Below are 19,923 nucleotides of genomic sequence, written 5' to 3'. Positions count from 1 at the left end.
CTCAGTATGAGATTTTGCCAGTTGAAAAGATGACGCCTGAACCAAGATGTCATTTAGATAAGGCGCCACAGCAATTCCCTAGGATCTGATTACTGCCAGAAGAGCCAACAGAACCATTGTGAATATTCTAGGAGCCTGTGACAAGACCAAACAGAAGTGCAACAAACTGGAAATGCTTGTCCAGAAAGGCAAACCTAAATTGGTGATGATCCCTGAGATGGGAACATGAAGATAAGCGTTCTTCAGGTCTATGGTCGTCATAAACTGACCTTCCTGAACCAATGGAAGAATGGAATGAATAGTTTCCATCTTGAAGGAAGTAACCCTGAGGAATTTGTTGAGGCAGCTTAGATGTAGGATGGGACGGAAAAATTCCCTCCTTTTTGGGAACCACAAAGATATTTGAATAGATCCTTGTCCCTGTTCCCAGAGAGGATAGGTCCTCTACGATAAAGCGTACTTTGAAAGAGCAAGTGCCTTATGTGAGGCCTGAGCTCACAAGCTTCAGAGAATGAAACTGACGTGCTACTTACTGCGCTAACAAGGCCAGATTAAAAGGGCCTCCCTCTTTACTTGGTTTGAGGATAGTCTTGACAGGATAAATCTGCCCCTTGGATGGCAAGACTTAAATTCCTATACATAAGACGTAGAAATACATATATTAGTGTCTTAAAAACACTAAGAAAATGAGAATGAGACATGAAACAATCCATGTCACATACTCTAATAAATATCAGCTCCATATAAGGTAGTTTTATTGTATTCTTATAATAAAAACATAGAATGAAATATATTAGTGTACTAAAACACTAAGAAATCTAGTACGGAACATGAAACTAACCATAAAAACAGATTTTTAAGCCCTTGTACATAAAAAAAATTGCATACATTTAAGCCTACTGCACCAGGAGTTCCCAGGCGGTCACCCATCCAGGTACTCACAAGGACTGGCCCTGCTTAACCTCCGAGATCAGACGGGATAGGGAGCATTCAGGGCAGTGTGGTGGTAGACACTAGATGGTAGTAGACAATAGGGATCACAAATTTAGTGTAGAAAGGAGATGGAAAAAAAGTTTAACCCTTTCCATCTCCACACATTATTAACAAACACTTGTTCTCTAAAAAAAAAAAAAAAAAGATAAAAAGATGCCTTGAGAGAATAAACGTAAAGGGAAGCCACAGACTGTATGAACTTTACAAAGTACAGTCTACTGTGACTACACAGACCCTAGAGAAAAATATTACAAGACCCAGTAAAATATATATTTGGAGTTTAAAAACATAATTTATGTAAGAACTTACCTGATAAATTAATTTCTTTCATATTGGCAAGAGTCCATGAGCTAGTGTCGTATGGGATATACAATCATACCAGGAGGGGCAAAGTTTCCCAAACCTCAAAATGCCTATAAATACACCCCTCACCACACCCACAATTCAGTTTTAACGAATAGCCAAGTAGTGGGGTGATAGAAAAAAGGAGTAAAAAGCATCAAAAAAGGAATTGGAAATATAATTGTGCTTTATACAAAAAAACATAACCACCAAAAAAAGAGCGGGTCTTATGGACTCTTGCCAATATGAAAGAAATTAATTTATCAGGTAAGTTCTTACATAAATTATTTTTTATTTCATGTAATTGGCAAGAGTCCATGAGCTAGTGACGTATGGGATAGAAATACCCAAGATGTGGAACTCCACACAGGAGTCACTAGAGAGGGAGGGATAAAATAAAAACAGCCATTTTCCGCTGAAAAAATTTAATCCAGAACCAAAAAAAGTAAATTTATGCTTACCTGATAAATTAATTTCTTCTACGATACGACGAGTCCACGGATTTCATCCTTACTTGTGGGATATTAACCTCCTGCTAACAGGAAGTGGCAAAGAGCACCACAGCAGAGCTGTATATATAGCTCCTCCCTTCCCTCCACCTCCAGTCATTCGACCGAAGTTAGGAAGAGAAAGGAAAAGCCAAAGGTGCAGAGGTGACTGAAGTTTATAAAAAATATAATATAATCTAAATCTGTCTGAAAATGACAGGGAAGGCCGTGGACTCGTCGTATCGTAGAAGAAATTAAATTTATCAGGTAAGCATAAATTTACTTTTCTTCTACAAGATTCGACGAGACCACGGATTTCATCCTTACTTGTGGGATACAATACCAAAGCTACAGGACACGGATGAAACGGGAGGGACAAGACAGAGACCTAAACGAAAGGCACCACAGCTTGAAGAACCTTTCTCCCAAAACCAGCCTCACAAGAAGCAAAAGTATCAAATTTGGAAAAAGTATGAAGAGACGACCAAGTCGCAGCCTTGCAAATCTGTTTAACAGAAGCATCGTTATTAAAAGCCCATGTGGAAGCCACAGCCCTAGAAGAATGAGCCGTAATTCTTTGAGGAGGCTGCTGTCCAGGCGGATGATACTCTTCAGCCAAAAAGAAAGAGAGGTAGCCGTAGCTTTCTGACCCCTACGCTTTCCAGAAAAAACAATGAATAATGAAGATGATTGAAGGAAATCCTTAGTCGCCTGCAAGTAAAACTTCAAGGCACCGACCACGTCCAAGTTATGTAACAGACGCTCCTTCTTAGAAGAAGGATTAGGACACAAGGAAGGAACAACAATTTCCTGATTAATATTTTTATTTGAAACAACCTTAGGAAGGAATCCAGGTTTGGTACGTAAAACCACCTTATCAGAATGAAAGATAAGATAAGGCGAGTCACATTGTAACGCTGAAAGCTCCGAAACTCTAGGAGCAGAAGAAATAGCAACCAAAAACAAAACTTTCCAAGATAACAATTTAATATCTATGGAATGCATGGGTTCAAACGGAACCCTTTGAAGAACACTAAGGACTAAATTCAAACTCCAGGGTGGAGCAATTGGTCTAAAAACAGGCTTAATTTTGGATAGAGCCTGACAAAAAGACTGAACATCTGCCAAACGTTTGTGTAGCAAAATTGACAAAGCAGAAATCTGTCCCTTTAAGGAACTCACTGACAACCCTTTCTCCAATCCTTCTTGGAGAAAGGACAGAATCCTGGGAATCCTAACTTTACTCCATGAGTAGCCCTTGGATTCACACCAAAAAAGATATTTACGCCAAATCTTATGATAGATCTTTCTAGTGACAGGCTTACGTGCCTGAATCAAAGTATCGATGACCGAATCAGAGAATCCCCGCTTAGATAAAATCAAGCGTTCAATCTCCAAGCAGTCAGCTGAAGAATTTAGATTTGGATGTAGGAAAGGTCCTTGAATGAGAAGATCCTGTCTCAGTGAAAGTTTCTAAGGTGGCAGAGAGGACATGTCCACTAGATCCGCATACCAAGTCCTGCGTGGCCACGCAGGCGCGATCAGAATTACTGAAGCTCTCTCCTGTTTGATCCGAGCAATCACGCGGGGAAGGAGAGGAAACGGTGGAAACACATAAGCTAGGCTGAACGACCAAGGCACTGCCAAGGCATCTATCAGTTCGGCCTGAGGATCCCTCGACCTGGATCCGTATCTTGGAAGCTTGGCATTCTGTTGAGAAGCCATCAGATCCAATTCTGGTCTGCCCCATCGGAGAATCAGAGAGGCAAATACCACCGGATGGAGTTCGTACTCACCCGAGTGAAAAGCCTGTCGGCTTAAAAAAAAACGCTTCCCAGTTGTCTACTCCTGGGATGTAGATTGCTGACAGATGAGTGGACCTCCGCCCATCAAATTATCTTGGATACTTCTGTCATCGCTAAGGAACTCCTCGTTCCCCCCTGATGATTGATATAAGGCACAGTCGTGATGTTGTCCGACTGGAATCTGATGAATTTGGCCAAAGCCAACTGAGGCAATGCCTGAAGCGCATTGAAGATTGCTCTCAATTCCAGAATATTGATTGGAAGCAGAGACTCTACCTGAGTCCATACACCCTGAGCCTTCAGGGAATTCCAGACTGCACCCCAGCCCAGAAGGCTGGCGTCCGTTGTCACTATCACCCACGAGGGCCAGCGGAAACAAGTCCCCTGGGACAAATGATCCGGCAACAACCACCAAAGAAGAGAGTCTCTGGTCTCTTGATCCAGATTTATCAGAGGAGATAAATTTGCATAGTCCCCATTCCACTGTCCGAGCATGCACAGCTGCAGTGGTCTGAGATGAAAACGAGCAAACGGAATGATGTCCATTGCCGCTACCATTAATCCAATTACCTCCATACACTGAGCCACTGATGGCCGAGGATTGGACTGAAGGGCTCGGCAAGTATTAAGAATTTTTGACTTTCTAACCTCCGTCAGAAATATTTTCATGTCTACAGACTCTATCAGAGTTCCCAAGAAGGGAACCCTTGTCCGTGGAACTAGTGAACTCTTTGCTAGGTTCGCCTTCCATCCGTGAGTTCTCAGAAAGGACAACACTGTGTCTGTATGAGACTTCGTCAGATGATAGCTTGTCCCTGAATCAAAATATCGTCCAGATAGGTGCCACTGCTATGCCCCGCGGCCTGAGAACCGCCAGAAGGGACCCTAGAACCTTTGTGAAGATCCTGGGTGCTGTAGCCAACCCGAAGGGAAGAGTCACAAACTGAAAGTTTGTCCAGGAAGGCAAACCTTAGGTACTGATGATGATCCTTGTGAATCGGAATATGAAGGTATGCATCCTTCAAGTCCACGGTAGTCATATTGACCCTCCTGGATCATTGGTAAAATTGTTCGAATAGTCTCCATCTTGAAAACTTGTTTAGACTTTTGAGATCTAAAATGGGTCTGAACGTTCCCTCTTTTTTGGGAACCACAAAAAGATTTGAGTAAAACCCCTGTCCCTGTTCCAGTCTTGGAACGGGACGAATTACTCCCATAGTAGAGAGGTCTTTTACACAACGTAAGAACGCCTCTCTTTTTATCTGGACTACAGACAATTGTGAAAGAAGATATCTCCCTCTTGGGAGAAAACTTTTGAATTCCATTTGATACCCGTGGGTCACGATTTCCAGTGCCCAAGGGTCCTGAACATCTCTTGCCCAAGCCTGGGCAAAGAGAGAAAGTCTGCCCCCTACTAGATCCGGTCCTGGTCTTGGTAGCAGCAGCGGGCTTCTTGGGTTGTTTACCCTTGTTCCAAGCCTGGTTGGGTCTCTAGACAGACTTGGCCTGAGTAAAATTCCCTTCCTGTTTTGTGGAGGAAGAGGAAGCAGAGGGTACTCCCTTAAAATTTCGAAAGGAACGAAAATTATTTTGTTTACCCCTCATCTTAACAGACTTATCCTGAGGTAGAGCGTGACCCATCAGCAGACCATGATTTTAACCATAACGCTCTATGCGCCAAAGTGGCAAATCCTGCATTTTTCGCAGCCAACTTAGCAATTTGAAAGGGGGCATCTGTAATAAAAGAATTAGCTAGCTTGAGAGCCCTAATTCTACCTAAAATGTCCTCTAAAGGGGTCTCAACCTTCAGAGACTCTTCTAGAGCATCAAACCAAAAAGCTGCTGCAGTAGTAACTGGAACAATGCAAGCTGTTGGTTGTAAAAGGAAACCCTGATGAATAAATCATTTGTTTAGAAGACCCTCTTACTTCTTATCCATAGGGTCTTTGAAAGCACAACTGTCTTCAATAGGTATAGTTGTAAGCTTAGCCAGGGTAGATATAGCTACCTCCACCTTAGGGACCGACTGCCAAGAGTCCCGAATGGTGTCTGATATAGGATACATTTTCTTGAAATTAGGAGGAGAGAACGGTATACCCGGTCTGTCCCATTCCTTCTTTATAACTTTCGAAATTCTTTTAGGAACCGGAAAAACATCAGTGTAAGTAGGTACCTCTAGATATTTGTCCATTTTACACAATTTCTCTGGTGGTATTACAATAAGGTCACAATCATCCAGAGTCGCTAAAACCTCCCGAAGTAACAGGCGGAGGTGTTCAAGCTTAAATTTAAAGGACATGATGTCCGAATCTGTCTGAGGTAACATACTTCCTGGGTCCGAAAGTTCTCCCTCAGACAACAATTCCCTGACCCCCAACTCAGAGCCCTGCGAGGGTACATCGGAAATAGCCAACAAAGCATCAGAGGACTCAGAATTCACATTAATTCTTGTCCTACTACGTTTACCCTGTAACACTGGTAACTTAGAGATAATACCTCTGTAAGGGTAGTTGACATAACTGCAGCCATATCCTGCAGAGTAAAAGAATTATACGCATTTGAGAAACTTGGCGTCACTTGTGTGGGCGTTAAAGGTTGTGAAACTTGGGGAGAATTAGATGGCATATCCTGATTCTCTTCAGACTGAGAATCATCCTTAGGCACACTTTCTTTACCTAAAATATGCTTTTTACATTGTGAGGCCCTTTGAGTACAGTACGAGGTACACAAAGTAAGAGGGAGTTCCACAATGGCTTCTAAACACATAGAACAATTAGTTTCCTCAATGTCAGACATGTTGAACAGACTAGTAGTAGCCACAATAGTCGTAAATCCCCTCATTTATTGATTCAAACAACTTTTAGAAAAATGAGTACTGCACCTTTAAGAAGTAAAAAGCACAACAATTTTTTTCTCAAACTGCCTAAAACGTTTAAAAAACGCTCAACAATTAAATATAACAATTTAATTGGCCCAAAAGTTATTGCACCTTATAAGTAAAAGGAGAATTTACCCTCTAATAGACATTTTAATCAAAAAATATATCATAATAGGAAAAAAATGACCCCTGCACCTAGCCACAGCTCTGCTGTGGCGCCTACCTGACCCCAGGGTACTGCAAAATGACTCGACAACGATCCAGTGAACAGAACACAAGTTTAGGCACCACAGGAGCTAATGCCTGCTGCCTTTTTAGTCAGTGTAAACTGCGCGTCTGAGTGCGCAAAATAGGCCCCGCACATCATGGAGGTCGTCTCAACAGTCTGTATAACCGCATGGGAAGCAGTTTGAAAAATAAGCCATGTGGTCCCCTTTATTTAAAATCTTTAACCAAGAAACTGCAGCCCTACTGACTTAATAAATATATAATGTCAAGCTGCCTCTCCCAGTGTCCAGCCCCAATACAAATATGTCAAAGCAATATGTATAACACAGAGGATTTTCAGTAACACCCTGAGTGACACAGCTCTACTGCTTACCCCTTCCCTTGCAGGGAAAAATGTCAGCCAGTTCTGATGTAACAAGTCTCCTCAGAAATAAAAGACTGAACATGCCTCAATGCTGATTGTAGCATGACACCGTTCTCCACACTGAAGATTTCTCTTGCACTACCAAAATGGATCTAAGTTTCATCTGCTAAGATCATCAACCTCAGGGCAGAAATCTTCTTCATTCCATATCTCCCTGAGGAAAATAGTACTCACCGGTACCATTTAAAATAAAAAACTTCTTGATTGAAGAATCTAAAACTAACACCTGACTTTACCTCTTCCTATTACTAACACAGGTAAAGAGAATGGCTGGGGGTGGAGGGAAGGGAGGAGCTATATATACAGCTCTGCTATGGTGCTCTTTGCCACTTCCTGTTATCAGGAGGTTAATATCCCACAAGTAAGGATGAAATCCGTGGACTCGTATCTTGTAGAAGAAAATAAGTTTTTCTCATAAATGAAAGAGAAAAAAAACCTTAAAACATAAGCAGAGGAATCAAACTGAAACAGCTGCCTGAAGAACTTTTCTACCAAAAACTGCTTCCGAATAGGAAAATACATCAAAACGGTAGAATTTAGTAAATGTATGCAAAGAAGACCAAGTTGCTGCTTTGCAAATCTGATCAACTGAAGCCTCAATCTTAAAAGCCAACGAAGTGGAGACTAATCTAGTAGAAGGAGCTGTAATTCTCTGAGGTGGGGCTTGACCCAACTCCAAATAAGCCTTATGAATCAAAAGCTTTAACCAAGATGCCAAGGAAATGGCAGAAGCTTTCTGACTTTTCCTAGAACCAGAAAAGACAACAAATAGACTAGAAGTCTTTCTGAAATCTTTAGTAGCTTCAACATAATATTTCAAAGCTCTTACAACATAGAGAGAATGTAAGGATCTTTCCAAAGAATTCTTAGGATTAGGACACCAAGAGGGGACAACAATTTCCCTATTAGAATTCACAACTTTAGGTAAAAATTTAAATGAAGTCCGCAAAACTGCCTTATCTTGATGAAAATCAGAAAGGTGACTCACAAGAAAGAGCAGATAATTCAGAAACTCTTCTAGCAGAAGAGATAGCCAAAAGGAACAACACTTTCTAAGAAAGTAGTTTAATATCTAAAGAATGCATAGGCTCAAAAGGAGGAGCCTGCAAAGCTTTCAAAACCAAGACTCCAAGGAGGAGAGATTGATTTAATGACAGGCTTGATACGGACCAAAGCCTGAACAAAACAGTGAATATCAGGAAGCTTAGCAATCTTTCTGTGAAATAAAACAGAAAGAGCAGAGATTTGTCCCTTCAAGGAACTTGCAGACAAACCTTTATCCAAACCATCCTGAAGAAACTGTAAAATTCTAGGAATTCTAAAAGAATGCCAGGAGAATGGATGAGAAGAACACCATGAAATATAAGTCTTCCAAACTCGATAATAAATCTTCTTAGAAACAGATTTACGAGCCTGTAACATAGTATCAATAACTGAGTCAGAGAAACCTCTATGACTAAGCACTAAGCATTCAATTTCCATACCTTCAAATTTAGCAATTTGAGATGCTGATGGAAAAATGGTCCTTGAGAGAGAAGGTCTGGTCTTAAAGGAAGTGGCCAAGTTTGACAACTGGACATCCGGACAAGGTCCGCATTCAAGGACCTGTGAGGCCATGCTGGAGCTACCAGAAACACAAATGAATGTTCCATGATGATTTTGGAAATCACTCTTGGAAGAAGAACTAGAGGCGGAAAGATATAAGCAGGTTGGTAAAACAAAGGGACTGCTAACGCATCCACCGACTCCGCCTGAGGATCCCTGGACCTGGATAGGTACCTGGGAAGTTTCTTGTTTAGATGAGAAGCCATCAGATCTATTTCTGGAAGATCCCACATCTGAACAATCTGAAAAAAACACATCTAGATAGAGAGACCATTCCCCCGGATGTAAAGTCTGATGGCTGAGATAATCTGCTTCCCAATTGTCTATACCTGGCATATGTACCGCAGAAATTAGACAAGAGCTGGATTCCGCCCAATCAAGTATCCGAGATACTTCTTTCATAGCTAGGCGATTGCGAGTCCCACCCTGATGATTGACATATGCCACAGTTGTGATATTGTCTGTCTGAAAACAAATGAATGGTTCTCTCTTCAACAGAGGCCAAACCTGAAGAGCCCTGAAAATAGCACAGAGTTCCAAAATATTGATTGGTAACCTCGCCTCTTGAGATTTCCTAACCCCTTGTGCTGTCAGAGTTCCCCAGAGAGCTCCCCAACCTGAAAGACTTGCATCTGTTGGACGAACAAGAGGCCCCTTGAACTATACGATGGTGGTCTAACCACCAAGTCAGAGAAAGTTGAACATTTAGGATTTAAGGATATTAATTGTGATATCTTTGTATAATCCCTGCACCATTGCTTCAGCATACAAAGCTTGAGATGTCTCATATGAAAACGAGCAAAGAGGATCGTGTCCGATGCTGCAGTCATGAGACCTAAAACTTCCATGCACATAGCCACTGAAGGGAACGATTGAGACTAAAGGTTCCGACAAGTTGAAACCAATTTTAATCGTCTCTTGTCTGTTAGAGACATGGACACTGAATATATCTGGAAATCTAAAAAGGTGACCCTTCTCTGAGGAATCAAGGAACTTTTTGGTAAATTGATCCTCCAACCATGTCTTTGAAGAAACAACACTAGTTGATTCATGTAAGATTCGGCAGAATGTAAAGACTGAGCTAGTACCAAGTCTATCATTGACATATAATGACCTTGCTGAACAAAAGGCAGAATAGTCCTTATAGTCACCATTTTGAAAGTTGGCACTCTCACAAAACGGTTCAAAATTTTCAGATCCAGAACTGGCCTGAATGAATTTTCTTTCTTTGGGACAATGAATAGATTTGAATAAAATCCCAGACCCTGTTCCTGAAACTGAACTGGTATAATTACCCTTGAAAACTCTAGATCTGAAACACACTTCAGAAAGGCCCGAGTCTTCACTGGGTTTGCTGGAACGCGTAAGAGAAAAAAATCTTCTCACATCTTCTTACTCTGAATCCTATTCAATACCCTTGAGAAACAATGCTCTAAATCCATTGATTTTGGACAGAATCTGCCTAAATGTCTTGGAAATGTTTTAATCTGCCCCCCCACCAGCTGAGCTGGAATGAGGGCCACACCTTCATGCAGACTTGGGGGCTGACTTTGGTTTATTAAAAGGCTTGGATTTATTCCAAATGGAACCAGATTCTTTGAGGGAAGGATTGGCCTTCTGTTCCTTATTCAGTCGAAAAGAACGAAAACGATTAGAAGCCTTAGATTTACCCTTTGATCTTTTATCCTGAGGTAAAAAAAAAAAAAACTCCCTTCCCCCCGGTAACAGTTGAAATAATTGAATCCAACTGAGAACCAAATAAATTGTTACCTTGGAAAGAGATAGTAATCTAGACTTAGATACCATGTCAGCATTCCAATATTTAAGCCAGAAAGTTCTTCTAGCTAAGATAGCTAAAGACAGATTTAACATCAGTTTTGATTATATCAAAAATAGCATCACAGATAAAATGATTAGCATGTTGAAGCAAGCAAACAATGCTAGACAAATCAGGATCTGTTTCCTGTTGCGCTAAACTTTCCAACCAAAAAGTTGATGCAGCTGCAACATCAGCCATAGAAATGGCAGGCCTGAGAAGATAGCCAGAATATAAATACGCTTACCTTAGATAAGATTCAAGTTTCCTATCTAAAGGGTCCTTAAAGGAAGTACTGTCCTGGTAGTACGTTTGGCAAGAGTAGAGATAGCCCCATCAACTTTGGGGATTTTTTCCCAAAACTCCAATCTAATTGCTGGCAAGGGATACAACTTTTTAAACCTAGCAGAAGGAATAAAAGAAGTACCAGGCCTATTCCATTCCTTTGAAATCATATCAGAAATAGCATCAGGAGCTGGAAAAACCTCTGGAGTAACCACAAGATGTTTATAAACAGAATTTAAACGTTTACTAGTTTTAATATCAAGAGGACTAGTTTCCTCAATATCCAAAGTAATCAACACCTCTTTTAACAAGGAACGAATATACTCCATCTTAAAGAGATAAGTAGATTTGTCAGTGTCAATATCTGAGGTAGGATCCTCTGAATCAGATAGATCCTCATCAGGAGGATGATAAATCAATATGTTGGCGGTCATTTGAAATATCATCAACTTTATGAGTTTTAAAAGACCTTTTACGTTTATTAGAAGGCGGAATAGCAGACAAAGCCTTCTGAATCGCATCAGCAATAAAAACTTTTATATTCACAGAGATATCATGTACATTAGATGTTGAAGGAACAACAGGCATTGTACTAGTACTGATGGATACATTCTCTACATGTAAAAGTTTATCATGACAACTGTTACATACTACCGCTGGAGATATCTCTACTAATTTACAACAGAAACGCTTATCTTTGGTAGAACTGTTATCAGACAGCAGGAATCCAACAGTGGTTTCTGAGACAGGATCAGATTGAGACATCTTACAAATGTAAGAGAAAAAACAACATATAAAGCAAAAATATAAATTTCCTTATATCGCAGTTTCAGGAATAGGAAAAAAATGCAAACAGCATAGCCCTCTGAGCATAGAGAAAGGCAAGAGGCATATAGGAAGTGGGGTTTAAATAATTAAATTATTTGGCGCCAAGTATGACGCGCAATGCAAAATTAATTTTTTTTGGCACTAACAACATCCAGAAATGACGCAACTTGCGTCATGGCAGACGCAACTTTGTGCAAGGTACATGGCGTCAACTAAGACGCCGGAAATGGCGATCTTGCGTCAATGAACGTACCTTTGCGCCAAAAAAATCTTGCGCCAAGAATGACGCAATAAATAATAGCATTTTACGGCCTTGCGAGCCTAATTTTGTCCGCGAAAATTTAAGAAAACAGTAAATTTTGAAGAAAAGACAATACCCCAGGTAAGAAAAAAATAACTTCCTAAATACGTTTTTCCCAATTTTGAAACTGATAGTCTGCAAAAGGAAATATACATAAACCTGACTCATGACAAATATAAGTACAATACATATATTTAGAACTTTACATTAATACATAAAGTTCCAAACCATAGCTGAGAGTGTCTTAAGTATTGAAAACATACTTACCGAAAGACACCCATCTACATATAGCAGATAGCTAAACCAGTACAGAAACAGTTATCAGTAGAGGTAATGGAATATGAGAGTATATCGTCGATCTGAAAAGTGAGGTAGGAGATAAATCTCTACGACCGATAACAGAGAACCTATGAAAAGATTTCCTTTGAGGAAAACCATAGAATTCAATAGGTCATACTCCTTTCACATCCCTCTGACATTCACTGTACTCTGAGAGGAATCAGGCTTCAAAATGCTGAGAAACGCATATCACAGAATAAAATCAAGCTCAAACTTACTTCACCACCTCCATAGGAGGCAAAGTTTGTAAAACTAAATTGTGGATGTGGTGAGGGATGTATTTATAGGCATTTTGAGGTTTGGGAAACCTTGCCCCTCCTGGTAGGATTGTATATCCCATACGTCACTAGCTCATGGACTCTTTCCAATTACGTGAAAGAAAACAATATAAACACATATCTACTGGGTTCTTCTTTTGAACCCTTTATGAGTCCAAATATAATGCACCGGAGGACAGTGCTTCTCTCCAAGGTGCAGAGTAGCAGCGCGCCCTGTTCACGAGTGAAAAAACAATCATAAGTGCGCAGCAAGAAAAAGAAAATTTATGCTTACCTGATAAATTTGTTTCTTTTTAGACACTGAGTCCACGGATTTTATCCTTACTTGTGGGATATTCACCTTCTGGTCAGCAGGAGGAGGCAAAGAGCACCAGAGTAGAGCTGCTATATATAGCTCCTCCCTTCCCTCCCACTCCAGTCATTCGACCAAAGTTAGGAAGAGAAAGGAAAAACCAAGGTGCAGGGGTGTCTGAAGTTTACAAAAAATAATAACCTGTCTCAGAGAACAGGGCGGGCCGTGGACTCAGTGTCTAAAAAGAAACAAATTTATCAGGTAAGCATAAATTTTCTTTTCTTTTTAAAGACACGATGAGTCCACGGATTTCATCATTACTTGTGGGATACAATACCAAAGCTAGAGTACACGGCTGATAAGGGAGGGACAAGACAGGAAACCTAAACGAAAGACACCACTGCTTGAAAAACCCTTCTCCCCAAAAATAGCCTCAGTCGAAGCCAAGGTATCAAATATGTAAAATTTAGAAAAAGTGTGAAGAGAGGACCAAGATGCAGCCTTGCAAATCTGTTCAAAAGAAGCATCAATTTTGAATGCCCACAAGGAAGCCACAGCCCTCGTGGAATGAGCCGAAGCTCTCCCTGGAGGCTGCTGTCCAGCAGTCCCATATGCAAAACATATGATATTGAGAAAATCACAAACAAAGAAGAAGAAGAAGACTGAAGATAGTCCTTAGTCACCGGCAGGTAAAACCTTAAAGCACTGACCACGTCCAAATTGCGCAGAAGTCTTTACCTTCTGAAAGAAGGATTAGGACACAATAAAAGAATAACAATTTCCTGAGTATTGTTCCGATCAGAAAACCACCTTAGGAAGAAATCCTAAATTAGTATGGAGAACTACCTTATCTGCATGGAAAATAGGATAAGGATACTGATACTGTAATGTCGAGAGCTCTGAGACTCTCCATTAAATCCCAATATGAGATATCCCGGACGGGAGATAAGAATACCAGTCACATGTATTGCCTCACACTGAGCTTATCTTTGAAGTATAGCTCCGCAGTAATGGCTTCAATATGACTGAATGGCAATCTCACAAGTCCCATACATCAAGCCCCAGTGCCTGCGTTTAACTGTCCTAAAGGGTTCCCTAAAACTCTGAGGGAATCTACCTGTAAGCCTCTGATAATAAGGCTAAATACAATGAGGAATAATAAAAATAAAGTGCCCAACTTGCTTCTGAGTCTCCTTTAAACCCCCAGAATAAAGTTAGCACTTACCTCATTATCTCCTGCCGGACAGAAAGGCAGTTCCCAGGTGTGCGAGGTCCTCTCCCTCACATGGACCTGTAAATTAAAGCGAAAGTTCTGAGTAATATCCCTCAGATTTTCTCTGGTGCAGTGAGAATTATGTCCCACAAATTCCCATTGCTTTAAAGCCACCAAATGCTCCACTGCAGAAACTGATATGGGCTACGCCTACACCCTAGGACAAAGCAGCACACTCTGGCACTACTTTAAAAATAATAAACTCTTGATTGAAGAATCTAATCTAACACCTCACTTTACCTCTTCCTATCACTAACGTAGGCAAAGAGAATGACTGGAGTGGGAGGGAAGAGAGGAGCTATATATAGCAGCTCTGCTGTGGTGCTCTTTGCTTCCTCCTGCTGACCAGGAGGTGAATATCCCACAAGGATGAAATCCGTGGACTCATTGTGTCTTTAAAAAGAAATAATGGCATCTACTCTAATGGGCATCAAACTGTACATAACGATAACCCTATCGTTACTGCCCCCATCATGGACGAAGGTTTGTCTTACCGCTCTGCACTGAGAGCCCCATCCCCCGCAGAAGGAGAAACCCACGCCTTCTGAAATGGACAGTACAGAACGCACTTCTGTAAAAAGTGCAATGCGTTGTAAGCTGTGAATGCTGCCGTCTGAATACATGCCTCGCTATCACTCCCAGGAAGGAAAGGTCCCGAACGCAGTTCAAGAATATCTCTCTTTTTATCTGATCTGCAGATAATCTTGAGAGAAGAAAACTGCCCCTTGGAGGAAAAGTTTTAAATTCTATTTTGTAACCCTGAGACACTATGCCCAAGAATCAGGGACACCTAGTACCCAAGCTAGATAAAACAGAGAAAGTCTGCACCCCACTTGATCCAGTCCCGGACCAGAGGCAACCCCTTCATGCTGACTTAGACTCAGCTGCGGGCTTCTTAGATTGCTTCCCCTTGTTCCAAGACTGATTGGGTTTCCAAGAAGACTTGGATTGTTCCTGCTTGGAAGAGGGAGAGGAAGACTTTCCTTTGTGGTTACCTAAAGGAATGAAAATTACTTTGACATCCTTTAGATCTATTCTTCTTGTCTTGTGGTAGAAAAGACCCTTTTCCCCCAGTAATGTCAGAGATTATTTCAGCTAAACCAGGGCCAAACAAGGTCTTACCCTTGTAAGGAAGTGCTAAAAGCTTAGACTTAGAGGTAACATCCACTGACCGTGATTTCAGCCACAAAGCCCTGCGAGCTAGCACAGCAAAGCCAGATATCTTGACTCCTAGCTTAATAACTTGCATGGTGGCATTGGAAATAAAGGAATTGGCTAGCTTGAGAGCCTTAATCCTATCTTGGATTTCCTCCAAATGAGTCAACTTGAAGAGACTCAGACAGAGCATCGAACCAATAAGATGCCGCACTGGACACCGTGGCCATACAAACTGCCGGTTGCCACTGAAGGTCTTGATAAACATACATCTTCTTCAAATAAGCCTCCAGCTTTTTGTCCATAGGATCTTTAAAAGAGCAGCTATCCTCTACAGGAATAGCCAGAGTAGAAATAGCCCCTTCTACTTTAGGCACCGTGCGCCATGAATCTTTGATGGAGTCAGCAACAGGAAACATCTTCTTAAAAACAGGATACTAGAGAAAACTGTATCCCCGGTCTCTCCCATTCCTGAGTAATAATCTCCGTAGCACAGTATGGAACAGGAAATAATTCCACAGATGAAGGAATCTCAAAGTACTTATTAAGTTTACTTGATTTCTTGGGGTTAACAATGACAGGCGGGTCGGAGTCATCCAAAGAAGCCAAAAACTCCTTTAACAATACACGGAGGTGTTCAAGCTTAAATCTGAAGGATTCAGCATCAGATGAAGGAATTACACTGTCCGAATCTGAGATTTCACCCTCAGTGGCTACCGACGTATCCTCCTCATCAGACTTATGAGAGAGAGCAAGCTGAGTAGCAGAGTTTGGGACAGAAACCTTAGCATCTAAATCTTTAACATTTCTCTTGCGTTTTCCCTTTAGCATAGGAATGGCAGACAAGGCCGCAGATACCGCAGAGGATACCTGAGCCGCAATTTCTGCCGGCAAATACACTCCACCAGGAGCCTGAGAGAAACTGCAGGACACTGTATGTGACGCCACTAAGGCTTGGGATGTTTGAGGAGAAAGCTGTGGCATTGCCTGAACAGCATCACCCTGAGAGACAATTGGCTCAGAAACAAAAAGTTTATCTTAATTTTTCAAAGTCCTCTCTATACATGAGGAACAAAATTGCAAGGGCGAAACAATTTGGTTTTCTAAGCAACACAGACAATTGTCCATGGAAACATAATCCTGCTCCATGGCAGAGAGAAATAATTATTTAACCTTAGACTTACCGCTACTTTAAATAATGCCTCTTAGCTTGAAGCAAATCACCCAATAATGCAAAATAAACTTGAGAAATATACAAATATTAGTTCTAAAAATTTGACCACCTCTACACCTCAGACTTTAGCTGGGGTAACTACCTGCCCCTCCGGTAAGGAAAACACTGAACTGCAAGACCGGAGACTTTCAACCTCTTCTAAGTAAGGAGTTAACTCCTTACTCCCCATAAAGGAGATTAACCCCTGTCTCAAAGTCACATAATAAAAAAGTGCCTGCCGCTGCCATAATCTATCCTGAACTCAGGATTTCAGTTCACAATAAATGCAAAGTTGGATCCAAATTAGCCCTCACAGTGCCAGCCTCCTAGCCCCAGAAGACAAAAGGCAATTACCTACACCTATAGCTGTCCGGAAAGAAGACAGCTCACCCGGCATGAAAGGAAGCCACTCCTTACAGAGACCTGTGTAAAAAAGAACAGAGTAAACCTACTCTGGCTTTCTGTACAAGGCAGCAACATGTTAGGAAAACACAGCAAGGCCCACCTTACAGGTTCCTAACTGCTTTAAAGCCACCACTACTCTACTGAAGAAATTGACGTGGAGTACAGCTATACCAAAAACTAACTTGTAGCAAAAGAAATCCAATTGTCTTCAGACACCAAAACTTCACCTCCTCCGTTTAACAGAAGCAAAGAGAATGACTGGAGATTGTGGGTAGGGTAGTGATACTTAACAGTTTTGCTGTAGTGCTCTTTGACTCCTCCTGCTGGCCAGGAGTGATATCCCAACAGTAATTGATGACATCGTGGAATGACCATCTATCTTAGGAAAGAAAGTATGATTTTATGTGATTGAAAGTTGGTCTTATTAAAAAGCTTCCAATGAATTAAACTCATACCACATGTGTATGTAATGCACAAGCAGATCTTGCACAAACCTGGTGTAATAGACATTTATCACAGCAGTCATTTTAACATGAAATAGTAGGACAAATGACATTAATTAGGGTTCCATTTCATTTAGGTTTACAAGAGCCATGATCCTGCTATTGCTCAAGTTTAAGGGGTGGTCATACTAAATACTTGCCACTTTAGCCTATAGAATATGTTATTCTGATTTTTTTATCTGTTTTTAATACTGCATACAAATATCCTGTATTTTCTAGTTGTATTCTAATAGAGACTGAGACATAATTATATATGGTCATTATACCATTGCTAAAACAACAAATATAATGGTGGCCTTAAGACTTTTGCACAGTACTGTATATAAACAAAGTCTGTACTCATTAATTAAATACAACATTATTTTAATATGAGGTTTTAGGGAGGCTGTCCCCCAGAAACATAACATTAATATAACCTTATGTTGCCTTAAACCCTTAAAAATGTTGATGGATAATATTGTTGTGCGCATTCTTTGTTATTTCTATTGTAAGATAAGTCACCTGCAGCATGCACAGATGTGAGAGTACTGAACTATATTTCTAAATTGCTTTTAAATCGAGTCAGTGCATGTAATATATTTTACTGGTTTTGTAATTTTATTCCTAGCACCTTGGTAGTTAATTCACTAGTTCTGGTGAGAGTGTGGGTCCCTTGTGGACTTTGACACACACACACACACACATTTTCTTCTAGGGACTGTGCCCTGTAAACATTTCCAGTTATTTCCCTACATTCCCTTCCCTTGATATACCAATTTTAGCCATGTGCTCAGCTTTCTTCACCTCCTGTTCTGCTCGTGTTTTAAAACGATTTGATGTATATTTATACATTCTGCAAAAGTAAAAAAAAAAAAAAAAGAAAGAAAAAAAGTCACATTACTGGATTATACCTCCATATTTCGAGATGAAAACTTTATGTAAGTTTAATTCAAATGGATTCTAATTAGCATTCTAAAAGTATTAAAATTACATTTTAGTACTGGCAAGTGTTTGCAAAATGTATCCAGAATTTAGGAGATAGCCAGAATAATTAAAGAACCTTAGAAGGAGTTTGTGGATATAGGTGAAATAATCAAGTTAAGTTGGCATTAAAATTACCTGGGTTTGTAGAGGCAACATGAGAGACGCTTTGTCTGCACCTTGTGACCATGAATAAATATTCTCATTCTTGGATCAATATAAAGTACAGCAGCATACGCTCGGAATGAACGCCGCTCAGGCTTCCTGAACAAGACAGACATAAAAGAATAAAGTTAAATAATATTAGAAATCCTACTTATATATCATGTTAAAGTGATGGCAAATCCTACCATTTTTGCCTGTTGCATATGCCAAGCTAATTGCCTAATTAGCCGTGCAGTCCAGGTGGCATTATGCCGGAAAGCTTGAACGCTATTGGGTAAGATCACCTCAATGAAAAATAGCATTCTGCTGTGGGCGGCCAGAGGCGCTCAGCGCAGCATACGTTGCAGACAAATAAAGGAACTTTCAGCATGAAGTATTTTATACTTCATGAATGAAAGTCCCCTTTATTTGTTGCACTGGTAAATCCTAGTGTTTAAAAAATGCTAGGATATACCATCACTTTAAGAACAGAACAGTCTCAGCACTTCTAATACAGATGTAAACATGATGGACTTTTTTGTAGAATGGAGTGAGCGGGAAACCATATAAGTAAAGTTCACTCACGTTCCTTCTGGAGGCGTCCTAGCCATCTGAATATCTTTTGGGTCAGAGACAACATCCAGTTCTGGCTCTCCCAAATCCATAAGCTTCAAGTTAAATATCACAACTAATGTACCTGAGGAGAGAAAATAAAAAAATATATATATATGGGCTGCACGATTAATCGCATATGTGATTTAAAAACCGCGCTTAATCGAGTATGCAATTTTTTGCTATAAAAAAAATTCCTCAGATGTTACTGTACTGCATTAATTTGTGATTTCTTGCAAACCAGCTCCATCTAGTGGTTGCTTTTAGCACACATTTGTAAAATGGCTGTTTTCCTTTCACTTTCTGTTTATGATCTCAGTAGCAGCTGATCAATCTACAGAAGTCTAAAAGCAGAGCCCATGCAGGAGATGTCAAGAGGAAGGAAAGCCACTTACTTATATTTCGCCCTAGGGACGTCTGCAGTCTGAAACTTAGGATATGTAATCATTATGGAACCTCCCACACAATATCCTGCTCTCTGAGAAACGGCTCAAATACATAGCAGATGCAGTTAACCCCACGGCAGCCAAAAAGCAGTCCTCTCTACTAGCTAGCTGCTGGGTTAACTGCATCTACAATGTATTTGATATCAGCAAGGCACAAAATTTCTGAAAAGAGCAGCCCCCACCCCTACTGCTATATATGCCTGTATTGGATTGCTGGGCAGGAGCAGTGCTCATTTTCAGTCAAGATAAAATGTTTAAAAAAAAAAAGAAGAAAAAAATAAATATAAATATATATATATATATGTATATA

General features: G+C 40.5%; 1 protein-coding gene and 1 pseudogene across 1 annotated transcript in view; both read right to left on the bottom strand.

Annotated features, from left to right (window-relative positions):
• Positions 1 to 19,923, bottom strand: part of LOC128649132 (ATPase MORC2-like) — a 457,352-nt gene that overhangs the window by 299,388 nt on the left and 138,041 nt on the right. Inside the window, 3 exon segments of the mRNA XM_053702217.1 lie at positions 18,204 to 18,283; positions 18,550 to 18,675; positions 19,141 to 19,252. Of these exon segments, the coding sequence (XP_053558192.1) occupies positions 18,204 to 18,283; positions 18,550 to 18,675; positions 19,141 to 19,252 (318 nt within the window).
• LOC128651029 (uncharacterized) lies at positions 894 to 1,012 on the bottom strand (annotated as a pseudogene).

This window comes from Bombina bombina, chromosome 2, assembly GCF_027579735.1.
Source record: "Bombina bombina isolate aBomBom1 chromosome 2, aBomBom1.pri, whole genome shotgun sequence".
NCBI classification, from domain to species: domain Eukaryota; kingdom Metazoa; phylum Chordata; class Amphibia; order Anura; family Bombinatoridae; genus Bombina; species Bombina bombina.
This window is presented reverse-complemented; position numbering and strand designations above follow the sequence as displayed.